Source organism: Epinephelus lanceolatus, chromosome 22 (genome assembly GCF_041903045.1).
Source record: "Epinephelus lanceolatus isolate andai-2023 chromosome 22, ASM4190304v1, whole genome shotgun sequence".
In the NCBI taxonomy this organism is placed as follows: domain Eukaryota; kingdom Metazoa; phylum Chordata; class Actinopteri; order Perciformes; family Serranidae; genus Epinephelus; species Epinephelus lanceolatus.
Window position 1 is genome coordinate 8,704,297 of NC_135755.1, and position 22,153 is coordinate 8,726,449.

The 22,153-nt window shown below is 41.0% G+C and overlaps 1 protein-coding gene across 7 annotated transcripts in view; it reads left to right on the forward strand.

Annotated features, from left to right (window-relative positions):
• The window catches only part of LOC144458271 (uncharacterized), a 43,934-nt gene that overhangs the window by 17,422 nt on the left and 4,359 nt on the right, over positions 1 to 22,153 (forward strand). For 6 of the 7 annotated variants that reach the window (XM_078164565.1, XM_078164569.1, XM_078164567.1 and 3 more), the window contains 20 exons: positions 291 to 2,998; positions 4,540 to 4,665; positions 4,765 to 4,799; positions 5,171 to 5,323; positions 7,062 to 7,190; positions 7,714 to 7,752; positions 8,560 to 8,685; positions 8,802 to 8,928; positions 10,183 to 10,353; positions 10,498 to 10,532; positions 10,967 to 11,134; positions 11,253 to 11,387; positions 12,601 to 12,639; positions 13,257 to 13,397; positions 14,626 to 14,708; positions 14,888 to 14,911; positions 16,943 to 17,519; positions 17,894 to 17,956; positions 18,205 to 21,735; positions 21,858 to 21,966. In XM_078164565.1, the coding sequence (XP_078020691.1) occupies positions 291 to 2,998; positions 4,540 to 4,665; positions 4,765 to 4,799; positions 5,171 to 5,323; positions 7,062 to 7,190; positions 7,714 to 7,752; positions 8,560 to 8,685; positions 8,802 to 8,928; positions 10,183 to 10,353; positions 10,498 to 10,532; positions 10,967 to 11,134; positions 11,253 to 11,387; positions 12,601 to 12,639; positions 13,257 to 13,397; positions 14,626 to 14,708; positions 14,888 to 14,911; positions 16,943 to 17,519; positions 17,894 to 17,956; positions 18,205 to 21,735; positions 21,858 to 21,966 (8,519 nt within the window). The remainder of the gene's footprint in view (positions 1 to 290; positions 2,999 to 4,539; positions 4,666 to 4,764; positions 4,800 to 5,170; positions 5,324 to 7,061; positions 7,191 to 7,713; positions 7,753 to 8,559; positions 8,686 to 8,801; positions 8,929 to 10,182; positions 10,354 to 10,497; positions 10,533 to 10,966; positions 11,135 to 11,252; positions 11,388 to 12,600; positions 12,640 to 13,256; positions 13,398 to 14,625; positions 14,709 to 14,887; positions 14,912 to 16,942; positions 17,520 to 17,893; positions 17,957 to 18,204; positions 21,736 to 21,857; positions 21,967 to 22,153) is intronic. The other variant, XM_078164568.1, reaches the window with a different exon arrangement.

A 22,153-nucleotide genomic window follows, 5' to 3' on the forward strand; every position in this document is an offset into this window, starting at 1 on the left:
ATGATCTGTTTTTGTCAATGTATTACAATAAATAATCGTTCACTGCCTAAATTTGTGTCCTCACTGAAAAAAAAAATGTTACTTTTGGGGAATTTACCTAATGACAAAAAAATTAGTGAACATTTGTGTGCACAGGGGATGGAATAGAAGTTATCCTCTGTATTTAACCTGTGAAGGAAAGTCAAATTATATAATTGCAAAGAACATATGAAAACATTAAAACTATGACCTTGATTTCCCTTCTTATTATTGTTTTCTGCTTGACCCATGAAACTTACTTTTGTTCACAGAAAACCTGCCACAACCAGTGTCTCCACACGTCAAACCACTACTACAAGGAAGGCTCTTCTCCCTACACCTAGTGCGCCTCCGCTTACAGGGCCCAAAAAGCCTTCGTCTTTACCTTCTGAAGCCAGCAAAAGTACAACAGGCAAACATGCTAATCAGAAAAGTGCAGTTAAAGGCTCAGTTAAAGGCCCAAAATCTACCACCAAAGCAAAGGTTTTGGTTTCCAAAGCGAAAAGTGTCTCAAACAAGCAGATTAACAAAATGGTAAAAACAGGAAAGTTGCCTGCAAAAGCAGATGTGAAAAAGGCCATGGTAAAGCAAAAAATTTCTTCAGGAGCCAAGTCTACAGCTACAGAAAATCAGTCTGATGTAGAAAACTCGAAGCCTAAAGAATCTGAAACCAAGGTTCAAGAAACTGTGCCAAAAGACACAGCCACGGTTCCTGAAAATACAAAAATGACACTTGTTGGACCTAAAGAATCTGAACCCAGGATTCAAGAGGCTGTGCCGAAAGACCCAGCCAAGGTTGTTAAAAATGCAAATACGACAGTTGTTGAACGTAAACGATCTGAAACCAAGCCTCAAGAAGCTGCGCCGAAAGATACTGCCAAGGTTGCTAAAAATGCAAATACGACAGTTGTTGAACCTAAACGATCTGAAACCAAGCCTCAAGAAGCTCCGCCGAAAGGTACCGCCAAGGTTGTTGGAAATGCAAATAAGACAGTTGTTGAACCTAAACGATCTGAAACCAAGCCTCAAGAAGCTGCGCCGAAAGATATCGCCAAGGTTGTTGGAAATGCAAATAAGACAGTTGTTGAACCTAAACGATCTGAAACCAAGCCTCAAGAAGCTACGCCAAAAGATACCGCCAAGGTTGTTGGAAATGCAAATACGACAGTTGTTGAACCTAAACGATCTGAAACCAAGCCTCAAGAAGCTGCGCCGAAAGATACCGCCAAGGTTGTTGGAAATGCAAATACGACAGTTGTTAAACCTAAAGAATCTGAACCCAAGCCTCAAGAAGCTGCGCCGAAAGACCCAGCCACGGTTGTTAAAAATGCAAATACGACAGTTGTTGAACCTAAACGATCTGAAACCAAGCCTCAAGAAGCTGCGCCGAAAGATACCGCCAAGGTTGTTGGAAATGCAAATACGACAGTTGTTAAACCTAAAGAATCTGAAACCAAGCCTCAAGAAGCTGCGCCGAAAGACCCAGCCAAGGTTGTTAAAAATGCAAATACGACAGTTGTTGAACCTAAACGATCTGAAACCAAGCCTCAAGAAGCTGCGCCGAAAGATACCGCCAAGGTTGTTAAAAATGCAAATACGACAGTTGTTGAACCTAAACGATCTGAAACCAAGCCTCAAGAAGCTACGCCGAAAGATACCGCCAAGGTTGTTGGAAATGCAAATACGACAGTTGTTGAACCTAAACGATCTGAAACCAAGGTTCAAGAAGCTGCGCCAAAAGATACCGCCAAGGTTGTTGAAAATGCAAATAAGACAGTTGTTGAACCTAAACGATCTGAAACCAAGCCTCAAGAAGCTGCGCTGAAAGATACCGCCAAGGTTGTTGGAAATGCAAATAAGACAGTTGTTGAACCTAAACGATCTGAAACCAAGGTTCAAGAAGCTGCGCCGAAAGATACCGCCAAGGTTGTTGAAAATGCAAATAAGACAGTTGTTGAACCTAAACGATCTGAAACCAAGCCTCAAGAAGCTGCGCCGAAAGATACCGCCAAGGTTGTTGAAAATGCAAATACGACAGTTGTTGAACGTAAACGATCTGAAACCAAGCCTCAAGAAGCTGCGCCGAAAGATACCGCCAAGGTTGTTGGAAATGCAAATACGACAGTTGTTGAACGTAAACGATCTGAAACCAAGCCTCAAGAAGCTGCGCCGAAAGATACCGCCAAGGTTGTTGAAAATGCAAATACGACAGTTGTTGAACCTGAGCAATCTGAGACCAAAGTTCAAGAAGTTGTGCCGAAAGACACAGCCAAGGTTGTTGAAAATGCAAACATGAAGGTTGTTGAACTTAAAGAGTCTGAATCCAAGGTTCAAGAAAACATGCAAGAAGACTCAGCCAAGGTTCCCAAAAATACAAATACGACAGTTGTTAAACCTAAAGAATCTGAACCCAAGCTTCAAGAAGCTGTGCAGAAAGGCACCGCAAAGGTTGTTAGAAATGCAGATATGACAATTGTTGAACCTAAAGAATCTGAAATAAATGTTAATGAAGCTGTACTGAAAGACATTGCCAAGGTTCTTGAAGATTCAAATATGACAGTTGTTGAACCTAAGCTTCAGGCAGAACTTGGCAAAGCCAGTGACACTGAAGACACTGAACCAATGGAGATTGGGGAAAAGGGAGTTGAAGTGGCAGAGCCCATGGAAGATGGAAGTTGTACTGAGGGCCATGGAGAAAAATTGACAACTACTGAGGCTGTACCAGAAAATTTAGCAGACAAATCCAGTGAGAGTCAACCACCAGACAGTACAGTTGAGACCCAGACAACAGACACCTCTGTCAAAGCTTTACCACATGTCCAGCTAAGCACCGTGTCAGAACCAGAATCCACTACACAAGGACCAGAGACCAAGATGGAGGCTTCACATCTGGAACAGCAGGCTGTGGGAAGTCCGACTGAGGCCGCTGTGGAGGCAAAGCCGGCATGTCAAGGGGTGGAGACAAAGACAATTGAAAAAGGTTTGTTGAAGAACTTCTTGATGATTGGATAGCAAAATATATTAAAATGTGGTGTGGTATTTGTAGAAACTGTTTAAAGGATAAAGGTCTTTTTAGACTGAATGCAAAAGTTTTGTGAAAATTAATTGCACGTCAGTTAAAAAATTCTAGCCCATCCACTGAATCCAAAACATTAGTTTTTCGCCTTGAGCAGACAGTGGTAGAGGACAGCTGGTACTTGCTGCTTCATGGAGCAGGGAGGTGAGGCGAAAGCGGAGGAGGGGCAGTCAGGTCCTCTTGCAGCAGTTAACCTCCTTTGTGGAGAGTCCAGGGAGGGATAAAAAAGTGGGAGGCCAACAGTGGAAGCTGGGGTTTTGTTTGCCTCATGATGTCGTTGGTTGCATGGCACAGTGACCAATAGTGATCGGAGACTGGCTTCATAGGCAGGCAGTGCTTGTCAAAGTCAAGGATGTTTTCTTGGTAGGACAGGTCTCACGTAACCACTGTTCATACTGTGGAGAGTTTTATTAGTAAAATGTAACTATAAGATGAAAGGATGTTTTGCTGCCTCTCTGGAGTCTGAGAAAAAAACAACTGAATTCACTGGGCCGACTGCTGGTAACTTTGAAGGTGGAGTGTAAATTTGTAATGTTACTCAATTCACGAGTTGACGACGTGAATCAATCAACATACCTTAAATTTCACTGTGACAACTTTGACCATCACTTTAGTTTGTATATGACAGACACTTTTAGTAATGAGTGGATCTTCAAGCATATTATTTTCGGCTGGGTTCTGTGATCTGCATATATTCTAATCCTCTCTTGGAGAAAAAAAAGCATTGTGGATTGTCGTTCCTGTGGGCTACAGCAACACTAAACCCCTGAGCTTGCCTGAGAAGGACTAAATGCACAAACCTGTTATCTTTTAATATCCCATCATTTTGTTCTGAAAATGGCGGCGTGCAGCCTCGTTGTGTGGACGATAAACGAGGTGCAGAGTTCCATCTGTATCACCGGTAATGAGGAAATACAGTGAGTGCTGGATGGAGTAGTGAGTGACAACAACCCCGCCCACATTTAAGAGTACTGTCTGTGGTGGAAACCTTAGGGTCTAGGTACCATGTCTGAAGGGTTACTGTTGGTTCCAGAGGTACCATACTGAAAGTGTTTGATGGAAATGGGGCTCTTGAGAAGGGTTTCACAAAAAGGTGTGGAAAAACAGAGGATTGTGGGGAAACTGAGTCATCCAAGTAATAGTCAACAGATATTTCTTGCTTTGTTCTTTTTCATTTCATCCTCGTGTGAAAAGGCTTTTATTATTTATATTGTTTTGTTATTGTATTTAGTTACTGTCAAATCATCCCATGAAATGGCCAAAACCAACTATGTGTTCATACCTTCATGCTTTGCTAGTTAACCAGTGTGTCTCTTGGTCTCAATTATTTTTAGTTCAGGAGATGTCTCGGAAGTTGTCTCTGGACCCAACAGAAGGAGGGAGGGGAGATGATGGTGATCGTTCAAAACAGACATTCATCTGACTTAAATTTGATTTTTTTGAAGATCCTGTGACGGAAGTGAAGACAGGAGCGGATGCAACATCAGCCAAGGATGCCTCCAGACACAACGAAGATACCTGTCTGACTGTTGGGGAGATGGTAGAAAAGCGCCTGCATCAATCCCAAATACGTAAGGAATCCAAGAAATTCTGTCTCAAGTGTCTGCATGTGGTCGTAACTGCCTTTCTCCTTTTTTTGTTTTACATTTTTCTTTGTCTCTCTTTCACAGCGTGCCTAAAGCTGAACATCTGCTTCTCACCTAAAGTAGGTCTCCTCAAATTGGATTTATAAAGTACTGTTTTATTCACACATATTTTTCAAGTGATAAATTTGATGAGAGGAGTGTTTTGGCAGCCTGTCTTTATTCACCATAAACAACCCCACTGACACACTTTAGGTAAAATAATTAATGTAGCCTATAGTGTTGCTTAAAATATCCTGAGACTAGATTTGTTTCGCGTACTATCACCCTCCTCCTCTAAATGCTATTGATAAGTGCGCTTGTCCAGCCATCCATTTTCATTGGCTTATCCAGGGCTGGGTTGCGCGGTGTGCTTAAGTGCGCTTGTCTTAATCTGTAATCTGACCCTCATTTTGTCCTCTCTCTCTTCATTTATTTTGCTTCATTTTCCCAGTTTAATTCACTTAATAAGAAGCAGTTGCTCATAACCGACCTGCCGGTGTATCATGATGGCTGCTACACAGAGGAAGACCTCGCCAAACTGCTCATGCCATTTGGGTTTCAATATGGAGATGACAAGATCCATGTTGTTCCTCAGGCACTTATGGTAGGCACCAGATTATACATCTGCTTTGGTTTGGTTTTGTTAATCTTGTGTTTCTGCTGTTGCTTTATACTCTTTGAGCAGATCCCGAGACGAATGGTCTGTGTATTTACGTTGCACAATAACATTTTTTCTTTTTCTGTTTTCAAGACTAGCTTTGCAACATTTACATTTTGTAAGTTAATTTGTGACATCACACCTAACTCGAACTTGCAGTTGAAATAACTCTAGATTACTTATCATGAGATGTTGCATACTTATTGTTATATATACAACCCCAATTCCAAAATAGTTGCTTTGAAAAATGTAAATAAAAACAGCACAGTTAAACTTTATTGTTATTGTTCTGTTAAATATACACTCTGTCTGAATTTGATGCCTGCAACACAGGGGTTGCAGGGGTTTCCAACTGGTGGGTCATGGTCTGAAAGTGGGTTGCGGGTTCATTATGAATGGACCACAAGTGACTCGCAAGTGTGTCAAGTTTGTAAAAAAACAAACTAAACTTAGAAGTACAGTGAATTTCCAGCACAGAGCTTTTATTTTGAAGTGCCATTTCCTGCTCTTAAAGGAGTAAATAACAGATAGCCACTTAACAGAGACAGTAAACTAGCTTGGCGACATGGCCAAACACAAGTATGACATTGAGCATATTAAACTGAGTGGACCTTGAACTGGCGTTGAAGGAGAAATCTTGACCCCGCGGCTGGACCAGTCAGGAACCACTGGTAGAAAGGACATTACTACATGGGCTAGGAAACACTTTGGAAAACCACTGTTGGTAACAGTTTGTCGCCACATCTACAAATGCAAGTTCATTCTCTACCAAGCAGAGTGAGAGCCAGATATCAACAATGCTAACTTCTCTGTGTCTGGGCTCATCTGAGATGGACTGACACAAAGTGGAAAAGTGTGCTGTGGTCTGACGAGTCCATCATGGACGTCATGTCCTCTGAGCTTTAGAGGAAACAGACTGTCCAGATTGTTACCAGCTCAAAGCTCAAAGCCCCCATCTGTGATGGTATGGAGATGTGTTAGTGCCCATGGCATTATGGGTAACTTACACATTTGTGAAGGCTCCATAAATGCTGAAAGGTGCACGTGTTACAACAGCGTGGCTTTGTAGTAAAATAGTGCAGGGAAAAAATTATGGTCTGTTATTAAGCGAGAATGGGAGAGAATTTCATTTTCAAACTTCAGAAGTTAGTGTCCTCACTTCCCAAATGCTTACTGGGTGTTAAAAGACAAGATGACAGCTGTGGCTCAGACGTCGTCCACCAATCGAAAGATCAGCGGTTCAATCCTCGGCTCCTCCAGTCTGCATGTCGAAGTATCCTTGAGCAAGATACTGAACCCAAAATTGCTCCCCATAGCTGTTCCATCCAATGAGTGTGTTAAAACTGAGTAGCAGGTGGCACCTTGTATGATAGCCTCGGCCACCAGTGTATGAATGTGTGTGTGAATGGGTGAATGTGGCATGTAGTGTAAGAAGCACTTTGAGGGGTCGGATGACTAGAAAGGCGCTATACAAATGCAGGTCCATTTACCATTTGCAAATCATTGCATTCTGTTTTTATTGACATTTTACACAGCGTCTTTTTTGGAATTGGGGTTGCATATATACACTAGTGGATCCTATATGAATCTCATTAGATCGACTTTTACTACACTGGAAGATCCAAGTGCCTTGAACAAGTACATAAGAGTAGTAATACATTTTTGTCTCTGGTTTTCCTCTCAGGCTTTCGTCATGATGCCGAAAGTGGAGGATGTGCTTGAGATCATGAGAGTGTCCGTAAGGAAGGGCATTACTTTCAAAGGGTCTAAAATTGGTTTCCACGTGCTAGCTGGCGGTATCACAATGTCACCGGTAAGCACGCACACATCACTGTTTTTATTGACTGATTTTTATAGATGCCCAGTATTTTCAAGACCCCAAAACATAGACAACTTTAATTTTTCTCAGAAAAATGTATATTTGATAGAAGAAGCAGATTGATTGAAATTGATTTTCACTTGAGTTGTATGCCCGACTGCCGTAGCTAAATGTTTTTTTTGCTGTGAAAAGACACTGATCTCTGTGTTTTAACGCAATAGATGTTCTCTGGCGATGAGGACAGTAAAATAAAAAATATGCTGTGGAAACTGGACTGAACTTTTGGAGAGAAATAGTTAAAATACAGAGTGTTTGATCTGTGTGTCTATTTATTGTTGTAATGTGATTTTCACCAGATTTTAATATTTAAGATAAATGATGATTAATTTAGATTTTAGAAAACTAAAAATGATAAAAGCCCAGAAACAAAACATCTATAGTGATATGTTAACAAATGTTTAGACAATCTGAGTCTGGAGTTTATTTGTGTCAGGTATTTGTGATGTTTCTGTTTCAGCTTGGGATTTATTGGTCGCTGATGAAGTTGATGGGTTCAGTAAGTAACACATACACACACTTAATTCTTCCTTATTTATAAACTTCTTTCAATTTTGTCGGCAGCCATTTCAATTGAACTTTGAAAAAAAGCCTTTAAAAAAAGTTTTGTATCTATTTGCATGGTACGGTGACAAGCTCAACTAATGCTAATGGTTCAGTAACGTTATCGAAACGACTCTCAGCCTTTATGCATTCATCATACTGCAGACTTTGGTGTTGTACAGGTGTTTTAACAAGGTAGTCGTGTTGCTTTGAGGCGCATGTCTTTGCATGTGATTTGTTCTCTGTTAGTTTAGGGAGCGCCTTATTTGATATGCAGTGGAGTTTTCTGTGAGAGGAGCACACATCTTAAACATCAATATCACAGCCGGTCATGTTCATTTAATCGTGGGAAGCCAAAATCGTAATTAAAATGTGATCAGTTGTGCAGCCCATTCATACATTCATCTTACCTGATCACTAGCACCTGTAGTGCAGCCAGCCACCAGGCGGATACACGTTTTGACTTTTGGAGGGCTATATCGCACACCTGGTTCAGATACATTGCAAAGGCGTAACACTTACTTTTGTCTCAGTTCATCTTTTAGGGGTCATCTTATTTCCTGCGTTCATATATTTAACTTGACAAAAGCTGGAAACGGTCAGCAGTGATGTCGAACAGTGAGGGAGCACATGAAACTCTAAGATATTGTCTTTTATTTTGAGGAACTGCATTCAGTACATGGATTATATATAGATATGCTGTGTGTGCACCTCTGTCCTCTGACTTTTTGGTTTGGATGTTCACTTCCTGTTGTTGATGCAGCATGCAGCTGACGATGGAGCGAAAACAATGTGCATCAAGAACATTTCATGGAGTGAGAGCAGGGAACTCAGGGAAGCTTTGAAAAAAATCGGCTCTGTCCAGAATTACCTGCCTCTCCTCAACAAGGTATGAAAAAACACATACAAGTACTTTTGTTTTAAGTGGCTTTAATAAAAGACTTCCTGTTATCACCTGTCATTTATGTGTGTGTGTGTGTGTGTGTGTGTGCTTGTGTGTTCCAGGTATTTATAGAATTTGAGTCCATTGGTGATGCTGATCGGCTCGGAGTTTGGTACAGTCTCCTGAAACAAGCCCCTGGCCACAAAGTCTACAGGCTGAAAATACCAAACAGACCCTGTACAACACTACGTAAGTCTCTCTTTTATGACAAAAAAAAAAAAAAAAAGATGTACACACAGGATAAAGGGCCCTATTTAAGCTATCTATAGCGTGGTATAAAGTGCATGGCGCAGGTGCATTTAGGGTTTGTCCAACCACTTTTTCCAGTTAAAGGGTGGATAATATGGGCGCAGAGTAAGGTGCAATGTGAATTCCATCAATCTGAGTGTCAGCTTCCATTTCTTTTTTAAGCCTGGTGTGCCTGTACCTGGCGCACTGCTATTTACATGGCGGGTTTGGCAAATGGGAGCAGCGAGTGGTTTTCTGAGAGTGATGCAGCAAGAGTAACGACGTCACTGCAGGAAATATGGTGGGACATTTAAGCAGCAAAACTAAAAACTGTAGTTATATACTTGACAGAGGAAACGGAACCAAACTTTTAGCTTCTGAAATAATCAATGAAATTACGCTGCTCCTCTTACTTAAATGTTCACAGCGTCTTTCTTAATGGGGAGTCTGACAGCAGCTCTGCAGCTCTGTTCTGATCTCTGCTATGTTCACATTTTAGAGAATATAATGAATATTTTCCTCATTATTGATGTATTATTTCTCCTACCCACAACCCATTTGCTCGTCCCTGTGTGTGTATGTAACTCATTATGAACTCATGTATGTAGGTGCAGCTTACTATCTGAATAATGTGCCCTTTAAATAGCAGGAAAATACTGCGTCATTCTGATTTAGACCAGGTTTAAGACCAGGATAATAAAGCCCCGTTTCGTGTGTGCCGAACTCCACCTCCGCCAGTGCTTCTTCAAACTTCTGTCTCTCAACTCCTCCGCTTGCGCTTGCCATGGCTCTTTGTTGTTTGTTTTTTCCACTTCTTTTCTGTGTGAGGTGAGCGCCACCTTCCCCGGCTCCAGTTACAACAGTGTGAGGGGGTGAGTGGGTGGAACCACTCCGTTACCTCTCTCTGTGGATCGCTTGTTGTCCGCTTTCGTCTTGTCCGGATGCTGGTATCTGCCTGTCTAACAGCATCACGGCAAACTGGACTTAAGCCGTCATGTACTCCTCCACAACTGACATCATTGGCAGCTGCAACTTACTCCCTGAATTGTACAAACCCATAGATGAGAAGCTTTTCAGGGAATTACTTAGAAATGAATAAAATGACACGAAAGTAATAATAATGATTAGAAACACAACTACTGTGCGCCGCTGTTTTGTCATTTTTGAAATATATTCAAATGTAACACTTAGTTTTCTTTGTTTGTTTTTTTGCAGCACCAAAACTTCCTGAGAATGCTCTACCAGACAGCAAGGATGTTGTTGCCGGGGCAACTATCCCGCTGATAGAAAATGCCGTTCCACAGGCCAGCATTGGACCATTTTGGGTCATGTTGAGAACTCATCCCTTCCTGTTCCCTACTGTGTCTCCTTGGTTCATCATCCCAGGTTAGACAGACAGTCTCTTCCTACATTATCATTATGACAAAGTATTTGGGTCTAAATTATATGTAACATTAAAGTGCCAAATTTACTGTTTTGACATATTCAGTAAATTAACTGTGCTTGTATATGTTCATTTTTAACTCCAAGGTCACCTGACAGCTGAAGGACAGGAGGACATTGAGGTAAAACTTCAACTTTATAGTTTAGAACTGGGACCTTCAGTATTTGGATCCAGTAGTTTGGGAAAAATGAGGTGTGCCAAATTTTGTAGACCACACTTTTAGTATGTCAGATACATATTTATAGGGCTGCCCTTGACCAATGGTTGTCATTTAGGGCCATTAGTCGACTAGTTGCCCACATATTTACGATATTAATTTAATCACTAAATGATATATTTTGGGCAGCGCAACACTGTGCTACATTACAGAGAAATACAAAACCGTCATTAATTATCATTATATCTACCTAAGAATCGCATAGTTCTTGTTCATATTTGTTCTTAAAATGTTTTGCTCATCTGAAAAGCCAGTGTCACCTGACATCAAAATGCACCATAAAGTTGAATAAGTGTCAACACGTGAATTAAACTTTGGGCTTTGATCGTGTTTTCCAGAAGGCCAGTGGTCGCGGTTCCATGTGCCCTACGATCATGTTGACCGGTTTGCCGGGAATCGGCCACTACAAGCATTTAGACGTGGCCAAGCTGGTCTGGCGGTATTTCCCCAAACAGAACCTTCACTCCCTGTACTACAACGTGGTGGTCTTACCGCTGCAGAGGAGGGTAAGGAGTAGACACTGCAGACTGGTACAGAACATAAATTCTGTTCGTTAAATAGAGCTGTGTTGTTTGAATTAAGGTGTTTTTTTCCCTTTCCTTTCTTTCCTGTTTTCAACTCCAGGCCTTTGTGTTTTTCTCTGATTGGACTACGTGCTGCGATTTTGTCCGAGATCACATCACAAATCCAGTTTCTGTCAAAGGCTGCAAGCTCTGTGTTCACTTCGTCTTGGAACACATGAAACCCGAATCCAGTGAGGTATGAACACTGAAAAACACTACAGGGCACCTATGGGCTCTAACACTGAGTGCGTTTACATGCACAGTTTAATTCCCTTTTCATTCAGAATGAAAGTTCATTCCTATTAAAAGTGATCTTGTAAACACCTAATTCGGAATGAAAATGGCCAATGCGATTGAAAATTCAATCCGATGAAAGGAGCTGGAATATTCTGTGTCTAATTCCGAATGAAAGAATTTCTCGCATTCCTCTTTACGTTCATGTCGGCCTTTCTGCGCATGCTCGTTTCCTTGCCCTTCTGGCGCAATGATGTATATAGCGCGCATAGCAACGGGCTGAGATAGAGCAGTCGGACTTGTTGCACTCACCGGTTTCCATTCGCCTTCGACCTTCTACCTCCCTTCTCCTCCTCAACAGACGAAGCATTAGCAGAACAAGGTTGTTGTCGTACTGCTGCTTCAAGAGTATAAGCAAAACAAGCCCGAAAAAGGCACTAAGAACGGCGTCGTCAAGCATCTTGTTATCCGGAGCGAGGACTACAGTGTTTTCTTCCAGTAAACGTAACCGCGTAACATCCGCCCCGCCCCCTATCCAATCAGAAAACTTCCCTGCCCCAAACCTTGCGCGGACCCAAATAAAGGCGATTAAACTGATCTCCAGTGTAAACCCTCATTTGGAATGAATATTTCTCATGTAAACTACCTGGAAACACTTTAATTCCGAATGATTTTATTCAGATTTATTTCTTTCTGAATGAGAAGCCATCATGTAACCGCACCCACTGTCAGGATCAGGATCTGAAAGAAAAATCAATTTTGAGAAGTAGAAAGGAATAAAGCGGTATGGTAGCCTCGGCCAGCCATCAGTGTGTGTGAATGGGTGAATGTGACTCATACTGTAAAAAGCGCTTTGAGTGGTCGGAAGATGAGAAAGACGGTATAGAAGTGTAGGTCCATTTACCATATTTGTCATCAGTTTATTAACAGTGTATACTGCAAATATTTGCCTTTGTCTGCAGAGATTTCAGAATGAAATCAGAATGAGACAGATGTACTAGTGTTGTTGTTAGAGAAGATCTCTACAGACAAGTAAAGAAATACAAACATATGCAAACACTTTGAGCCATTTTGAGAAAAAAATGTTGGTGTGAAATACAAAATGTTTACAATGCAGATATAATTTAAAGTGTGTTTTGACGACTGACAATCTTTGACTTGTAATTTTTTTCCAGGAGATGATGTACACAACTCTGATGAAGTGGAGCAATGCTGTAAGTCATCACCAGGGTTGTTGAGACTCTCTAAATCTATGATTTGATTTTTGATTTTCAGGTCATGATTAAATTCAGTTTTCATTTTACCAAAAATTTGAGTCACTTAAAAAAAAAAAAAAAAATCAACAGATTGTAGGTTTTATGCCCTAACAACAGTCATATACACTTTAAAACTCATTTAAAAACATAGGCTGCAAGGTGTCAAGTGAGATATAAGTGCTGTATTGTTTTGTAGTGCAGGGTTTCCCACAGAAAACTTGGTAGTGCCAGGTGGCAAGTATGTTTTGACATGGGCTGACGATAAGGGTCTTATTTGGGGTGCAACAACAGAAAAAAATTGATGGTTCTGATGTTCCTCAGTTTTGGCATCAAAATTTGGTACATTTCTGTTACGACAGAGCAAACAAACAAAAAAGAACTGCTGAAAATAATAGTTTTGGGGTTGTTGTTTTTTTTTCATTTATTTTGAAAAATTAGAACATTCAACAGTGGTTCATTGGCCATAATTTTTACTGTCACAGCAAAAACACTCAAATACTGGCATATTGTCACTATGAAAAAATAAATAACAAAAAATAACACGATCACCAACTAAACTATCTCTTGCTCTGCAGGGGGTTCCAGAACCTGATTCTCTGGAGGAGAAGTTGCTGTGTGTGGAGATTTCTGAGGCAGCTCTGCGCGTCATCAGGACGGTCTTGAAAGCGGTGGCCTCCATCGCAACCTTTGTCGGCTTTCTGCCACTCGCCAACAGGGTACAAGAGCACAAACATTTTACATTTCAGTGTTGAGAGAACTGCCATGTCAAGTTGTCTTTTTTTTTTTAGTTTGAGCTTTTTATTGTCATCATTCAGTACAATGAAATTCCAGAATCTACAGGTCTTGAAAAGTCTGTAAAAGTATTGAATTTGAATTTAAAATTCCCTCCAAAACAGGCCTCAGAAAGTATTAAAAGTCTTACATTATAATTTAGAAAGGTCGTAAATATGTTTTCTTTCCTTCCGTAGACAGTAACATTAGTTATAACTTTTTTGTATGTGGTTGCAGGTTGTCAGTAGATTTATTTATTTCTATATCTATACACTTAAAGTGGGGCTCATTATGAATCCGTGCAGGAGATAAATAGGAATTATGTTATCAGGTTTTTCTTATGTACTTCTGTTCATCCTGTTTTTGTGAACGTGATTTCTCAAGAAAACCTGGAGGGAATTTCTTCAAATTTGGCGCCAAAAGTCCGCTTGGGCTACACGATTAATTGGCTAGATTTCGGTGCTCTTAGGACAAAGGTCAAGACCACTGTGACCTTGTCTGTCTCATTCTTGTGAATGGAATATCTCAAGCACACCTTGAGGGATTTTTTTTCAAATTTGGCACAAACATTAATTTGGACTCCATGATGATAAGATTTTTGGTGGGCAAAGGTCAAGGTCACTGTGACTTTGCATCCATCTCATTGTCATGAAGCAATATCTCCAGAAGGTACAAATGTCCCCTTGGACTCAACAATGAACTGATTAGAATTTGATGGGCAAAGGTCAAAGTCACTGTGACCTCACAAATCATGTTTTGGGCCATAACTTGAAGAGAATTCACATGCTAATGACAAAACTTCACACAAATGTCTGATAGGATAAAATGATGAAGGGTTAATGTTTCATATTCAAATGGTCAAAGGTCATCATCACTGTGACATCACAATGTTCTACAAAAACACTTTTTAAAACACTACTCAAAATAGCGTTGCTACTGCTAATTACAGTGTCATGGAGGCTCGTAGACTCACAAGCTCTGCCAGAATTTTATGTCATACTTGAGCAACTTGTTTAAGCTTGTCTGGCCTTTAAGTACAACTGTTTACAGCAACTGTTCTTGCAATGGATTATTTTGGCTTGTAGCTTGTCTCTCTTTGGTCTCATCATTTCCATCATCTCTCCCTGCTCTCTGTCTTTTTACTCTTTGTCCATGACTGTCAACTTACCTCAGATATGCATTGAGATGGCTGACTCCAGTGATGTAACCAAGGTGGTGGAGAACTACAACACCTCTTTGAAGACTGGCGGAGCTTGGTATGCATGTGTACTTTTAAAATAAAAGGGGTATGAAATAGGGTCAAATTAGTTTTGTAGAATTGTATGTCTTTTTCTCCACACAGTCTTTAGGTTGCCTGTGTATGTGTTCATGTATTTTTATATTTTAGTCCACCATCCTAGGACCAAAACTGACCAACTCCCTTTTCTCTCTGCAGGTGTAAAGTTCACCGTTTTGAATCGTGAGTATATCACTTTGTTACTGACTCCTTTCCGGTTAAAAGACAGAGAAAACATGCTTTATTTGCCAATGCATGACACTAATCAACAAATTTGATGACTGTTATGACCCATGGGTGCAATAGGTTCTTGGTTTTTGGACTCTTGGTTGGACAACAAAAAACTACCAACAAGGACTTAAGTGCACTATTTTCTGACGTTTTATTTACGAAATACATATTTATTTATTTATTTATTTATTTAGCGAAATGTTCTGCAAATGAATTGATAATGAAAATAATTAGCAGGGCTTGACTTTGACTCTCCAGCCACAGAAGTTAGTGGTTTTCCAAAGTAGCCACTCAGCATTTTCACTAGCCACAATTTTTTTGTTTGGAAATTATGTTTTATTTGATCAAAGTTGACTATGGTTTGCTGAAAGTTACGTGAAGAACAAGATTTCTAACCCTTTTAGATGTAAATGACCATTGTAAAAGCCCAAGCCAAGACTACATAAAAATGTATGTCACTTCAGTCAGCAAATACGCAGCCATGATTAGATAGATAGATAGATAGATAGATAGACTTGGCTCTGACCTGTTGAGGCATGGACACAAGACCTCCAGGGTTATTTTGTGGTGTCTGGCGCCAGTGCATTGGTGGCGTATTCTTTAAATTCTGTGGATTGTGAGGTGGGGTATCGGCACATCCCGCTAACGCACTCCTCATTTCGTGCATATGTGTGTGGCTGCCAAATTCTACCCATATTTGGTGGGTGGGTAGCTGCCCTGATTGTTGTGGCACCTAAATGTCTTGCAGGAAGAGAAAAGAATGATTATATGAAAAAAGAAAAAGCATTTAGCACAAAGCAAGAGATGACTGAACAAATAATTCAGGGACACTTGATAAGAACTTGAACATTGTGTTTTTTGTTTTTTAAAGAATATCTTCATTATTAATTATGTGTCACATCTTATTCACATATACAAACACATTTTTTTTTTTTTTTTTTTTTTTTTTTTTACATTTATCCCCCCCTTCGAGATAACCCCCCTCCCCCCACCCCCCCTTCAAAGCTGAACATTCAGCACAGCAGTCAGTCAGTCACAAGCATGGTAGAATATCATATGGCAATAGTAACGACAATAATTAATAATATAAAATGGAGAAATAGGTATACATTACAATAATTAAGAAATGATATAGAAAATAAACTAACAAATAAAAATAGTAAAACAGACAGCAACACCTCTCCTTTAACATTTAACTGTTATTCCCTGGTCTGGGAAGCACCTTCCAAAATACGTTAGACATTCTAGGTCCTACATAATCGAGAAATGGGGTCCATATATGGTAAAATAAACCAATTTTCCCTCTGGACCAGTATGTCAGATATTCCATGGGTAAAAGGTCAAATATTACCTTATGCCAATCTAAAACTGTAGGTGGCTTATTTGAAATCCATTTCAGCAATATAGTTTTACGTGCAGCATATGTTAAAACATTCCACAGTTTCTGACAATGAGATCCTTTTATTCGTGGGTGTGGTAATCCCAACAACAAATATACTGGGTCCAGGTCCAACTCCTTATTAAAAACCAAATCTAATTTCAAAGCCACTTCTACCCAGAAATCCTGGATATGCACACAGGTCCACACACTATGTATAAAGCTACCAACTTCCTTATTACACTTCATACACAGAGCTGATTTCTTTGGGTCCATCTTATGTCTGAGTTCAGGTGATATCTGAAGGTGATGCAGTAATTTAAATTGTGATTCCTTTGCTCTATTACATATGGATATGTTGTTAGCATGCTCCCATATGTCCGCCTCCATAGCTTCGTCTATTATCACCCCAAGGTCCTGATTCCATGTTTGCATAATTGTAATGTTAGCCTTATTGGACTTATAAAAGGCGTCATAGCATCGTCTTACTATAGCCTTACTAACATTGTGTTTTTTTGTATCTTCTGAAGTACTAAGGTCAACCATTTTGTGAGAACAACCCTGCTTTTATCTGTGACTGACAATCCTTTTATTTGTAATTTTAGTATGAAGAGCCTTAAACAGCGTCTACAAGATTCTAGTGAGATCACGATAAACTTTGAACCAGATGCTATCGATGTCAAAGCCAAGCCCCCAGCTGTGAAATGTGAAACCCAGCCTCCTCCTTCTGAACAGTCGGATAATGGGTCACAACCTGCTCTGCAAACCAGTGACCCTGCTGGATCCATCGTATCTGAGCCCATTACAACTGAACCAAATGTTACCCCAGCAAGTGACGTAGCAATGAAGGAGGACGGTGAAAAATCAGGAACTGAGATCGTCATGGACTCCGCTGTTGGTCCTGAGGCAAATGAAGATGTAGGAAAAGCAGACGTAAAGGTGGAAGAGGAGTCACCAACAACTTCAGTCTCTACTGCTGATTCGACCTCTACCCCTGCAGTCAGCAGCGGAAACGCAGTCTCAGCTGCTTCCAATACGACCCCATCAGCCACAGCAGTCATCTCTGAAGGAAACTTTGCAGAAATTCCTAAGATTAGCACAGAAAATTTCCTGGCCCTTGTGGCAGCAGTTCGCAAACACAAACTCAGCCGGGAGAGCAGGTCCCAGAGTGAGGACAAGATGGTGAGGCCAGGCTTTGCACATCATTTACATTTGGCAATAGCATATTTTCTCAGTGCCAAATTGTTGTCAGTCTTTTCATTGCTATATAAATCTTTGTTCTTTCAAAGAATCAGTGATGCAGAATGAGACCAAACGGCAAATACAACATTATTATCCTGAATAGACTTTTTGGAGATTTAACATTGGGGAAACATTGATTTCCAACAAAATTGTGACTTTGATACCCGAGGTTTTGAATTTTGCTTTAAACTTTTTAAAAAAATAACTTTATTTGTGAATGTCCATGCCTTGCTCCTCTGCCCTGGCTTATGAATGTCTTGCCATTTCTTTCATGTCATGTCATTAATATTTTTTTATATATATATTTTCTTTAGAGCCACAGCAAATGCAACATAAGGCCTAAAACTGCAACGGTTGAAGACACACCACAAAGAACGGTAAACAACTGTTTTATTTATTCTCATAAACCTCCCTGTCCTCCTCTGTGTCTTAGTAAAACCTTTCATATACATAGCGGATGAGCCATTTCACCCCTGATCTGATTTTTTCAAATTTTGCCTGTTACAATTCTCCCAAGTCCTTTTCACTAGTTCTTGGTATTTATCAATCTTATACAATAAACAAATGGGTCTTGTTTGATAACTGATGCATGTTTCAATGATTGATTCCTTTGTTCTCCATCCAGGCTCAGGACAATTTTACAGATGACATTGTTTCTTCAGACGCCTGTCCTTTCGATGCGCAAAATTTCAACATGGATGACTTTGTCACTGTTGATGAAGTTGGTGATGATGTGGGAGACGCAATCCCTGAACCTCATACCTCCTCCTCATCTAAGCAGTCCTCCAGATCTAGAAGAGAGAGACACAGCTCAGATGTGTGGTCCACTGGCAAACAGACCTCAACAAGGTCTTCAAGAGACTCTAAAAACTCAGCTTCTTCCTCATCCTCCTCATCCAGTTCAGCAAAAGGTTCAAGCTCTTCAAGCTCTGTGTCACCAAAAAAGCCCAAGGACTCATCTGTGTCCACTAAATCCCCTACCAAACCCTTGGCCTCTACCAGTGTCAGTAAAGCCTCCTCTTCTTCAGTATCTACTGAAACCCCTTCTTTCCCTCGTCAGAAAACACAACTAAGCAAAACAAAACCTCCAGCCGAAGCATCTAATACTGCATCTTCCAGTTGTCGTACCCGCTCATCCTCAGCTGCACGTGATACGGAAAAGATAACATCAGCAGCAAGTGTCAAGTCATCAATGAAGACACATCCTGAGCTGCTTGAAGAAAAAGTGAAAGACACAGAGAGTGTAGTAACAAAGTCTGACCACAAAGTGTCAGCAGACAGCCTTGATGCAAAAACTGTTGAGTCAGAGACAAAAACAGAAACATCATCAGAGATGCATCCACCTTTACAGGGACATGGAGTAGAGTTGAGCCAAGCTCAAAGTCTGGAGATTGATTCTAATGCCATCCCAACGAAAGACCAGCAGAAAAGCAAAGAGGAAGGGAAAGACAAGGATAATAACAAACATACAGAGGTGGAGGAGGACAACGGTGAGAAATATCAAATCCTTGATTCACTTGATGATCAAACAGATCAACAGATGGATGATGTGGACCAAGAGGTCAACTCTGAAGCCCAGCCAACTGGACCTGAGGAAGGCCAGACTTTGCACAAGGAAAGCTTTCAGGACTTGGACAGTGTTGATGATGAAGGCAAAACCCACCCACAGGAATCCAGTGAAATGGAAATGGATAGTTCTTTCAATGTGCTAGATAGTGTCACCGAAGACCAAGCATCTACAGGTCAAGAGGACAGTCGCCTGGTCCAAGATGGTCGTTCCACAGTAAAACAACTGTCTGAGGAAGATCCAATTTCAGCAGATGTCAAATCTGATTTGTTAGGTAAAGATCAAGAGGCAAATAATGTAGATGATTTCCATGTGTTAGATACAGGTAGTAAACAGTCTGAAAGGAACAAGGGAGATGAAAAGGGGAGAACAGAGGAAGAGGTCAAAGGCAAAATGCTTTCAGCAGAGTCCTGCAAAGTCTCAAAAGCTGTTGAAAATCCTGATAGCCGAATCCCAAATGAAGACCAGCCTCTTCAAGACTCTGACAACAAAGATACTTTTAAAGACACTGACAATGATGTAACTGAACAAGAAACCTTTGAGGTACTGGATTCAATTGATGATCAGACCGGAACAGAAGATGACAACCAAAACCTTGAAACTCCCAGTGACCAGACATCTAAAGAAGACATGAGGCCCATGGAGGAAGACGAAGACACATATCAGGTTATTGATTCTGTGGAAGATCAGCCATCGACTATAGAGATGAAGATGGAGCCTGATAACAAGGGGAAAAGAAACACAAGAAGGGAGGTGACAGCTATAAAAGATGATAGGCGATCAAAGAAAAGCAGCCCCACAACTACAGCATCCAGAAGTGAAGAGAAGGAGAAATCACCAAAGAAACAGGACAGGACATTCAAAAAATATGACACACGGACAAGAGTGGACACCTCTGCAGGAGTTTCTGAAAAAGACAAAGAAATCAATGAGGAGATGATGTACCAGATAGTAGATTCTGTTGAAGATGAACCAGTTCAAGATGCTGCCACCACAGAACGGTCTGGTAGAAGGAGGAGTGTACGAGGAAAGAAAGAGGATAAAATTGTATTGGTTCTCACAGAAGTGCCTGAAAAACCAGAGGAGGCTACATACGAGATTTTAGACTCCGTGGAGGAAGAAACTCCCAGTGATGAACCCACCGTCAAGAGAAGATCTACCAGAGGAAAAAGGGAAAGAACAGCTAAGAAAGATGCTTTAAATGAAAAAACAAAAAAAGAGGACACTCCAACAAGAAGGAGGCACACCTCTGCCAGAGAGCGAAACAGGGAAACACCAAAAAAAGAGGAGAAAATGTCTCCAAAGGAGAGCACACCATCAAAGAAGAGTGACAGTGTTGTAAGAGAGGTAAGTGAGGAGGATGTTACCTGTAAGGTATGCGACACTGTGGAGGAAGAGGTTGTTAACGATGATCGGCCCACTACAAGAACAGGACAAAGGGGAAGACCAAAGAAAGATGTTAAAATAACTAAAAGAGGTAGCACAACATTAAAGAAGAGTGACAAAGACACATCTGAAATAGTGGCTGATGAAGAAGAGGCGACATATCAGATTCTTGATTCTGTGGAGGACGAGAGTGTTGACGATCAGCACCTCACAGAACAGTCAAAAGAGAGAGATTCTGAACATAATGAACAACAAACAAACAAAAATGCATCTCTTGCAGGATCACCCAAAAATGAGGAGGAAGAGGAAGAGCCTGTGTATCAGATCATAGATTCCCTAGAAGACGATCAAGCTCAAGAAGAGCTGACTGCGACAGAGGACAAGACAAATGGTGAAACTTGGACAAAAGAGAAGGCACCAGTTGAAAAAGATGACACATCAACTTGTGGTACCATAGTTGTGGAAGCATCCGAAAAAGAGGTTGTCGAGGAGGAGACTTTGTATCAGATAATTGATAATTTAGAGGAGGCAAATGATGATCCATCTGCTGCAGAAATGTCTTCTATGGTGAATGAAGAAAATACACCCAAAATAGAGATTCAAAAAATGGACAAATTAACAACAAAACTCCACAGTGATGCCACCGTACTTGAAGAGGAGAACAAACAAAAATCACCTGAGAAAAACACAAAGAGCACTCTGGTGAACCTTGATGAAGTGAGTGAGGAGGAGGAGGATTACCCTGATGACGCAGCAGAGGAGGAACAACTGAGGAAGCGACAGGCCGCTGCAAAAAAGAAGCAGTTCAACAAAGAGCGGGAATCCAGGAGGACCAGGGAGAAAGAGGAGAGGAGGACTAGAGAGAGAGAAGACAAGGAAAGAAAGAGTTCAAGCAGCAGCAGAGGAGGAGGAGGTGGCGGGGGAGGGACGAAGAGGGAGAAGGGGAGGGGAAAGGAGGAGACGGTGGAGGTGGATGCCAAGGAGCTGGTGACTCTGGATGAGGTGGGAGCAGATGAGGTCGGAGAGGAAAGAGCATCTGAGAGCCGAGAGTGGGATGGGGAGATCACAGAGGGAGAGTTGCAGGCACTCGTCACTCTGGATGAGTTTATAGAAGAAGAGGAGGATGGGAAGCCGGAGCAAAGCACGCTGGAGACCTGTCCACCCAGTCAGGAGGATGAATCAGTGGACCTCTTAAACCCAGAGGTAAAGGTCAAGACTTAAACACAAACAAGTTTAATTTTCTTAAAAGCATAAAAAAAAGCGGTAAAGCACTGTGAAACAAACATTTAAAAAGATGCTAGAGATCTTTTGTGTTTGTTTTTTAGACTTTAGTGACTTTAGATGAAGCTGGCGATGATGAGGAAGAGAAGCCAGACGAAGAGCAAACAGAGAAAACCTCAAGATCTGCCAAACGCAAACACGATGATGACACAGGTATGTGTTATTCTGTCAGAATACTCGCACAGGCATATTTGAATTATAGCGACAGCAGAACTATTGGTTTTCATTATGTCCAAACCAGTGGACCCTTTTCACAGCAGTCTCGCAGGGAAAAAAGCAGGTGTAAACATGATCAGAAACAACAGCTTGATGCCGTCAACTGTCCCAGCAAGACATCAGC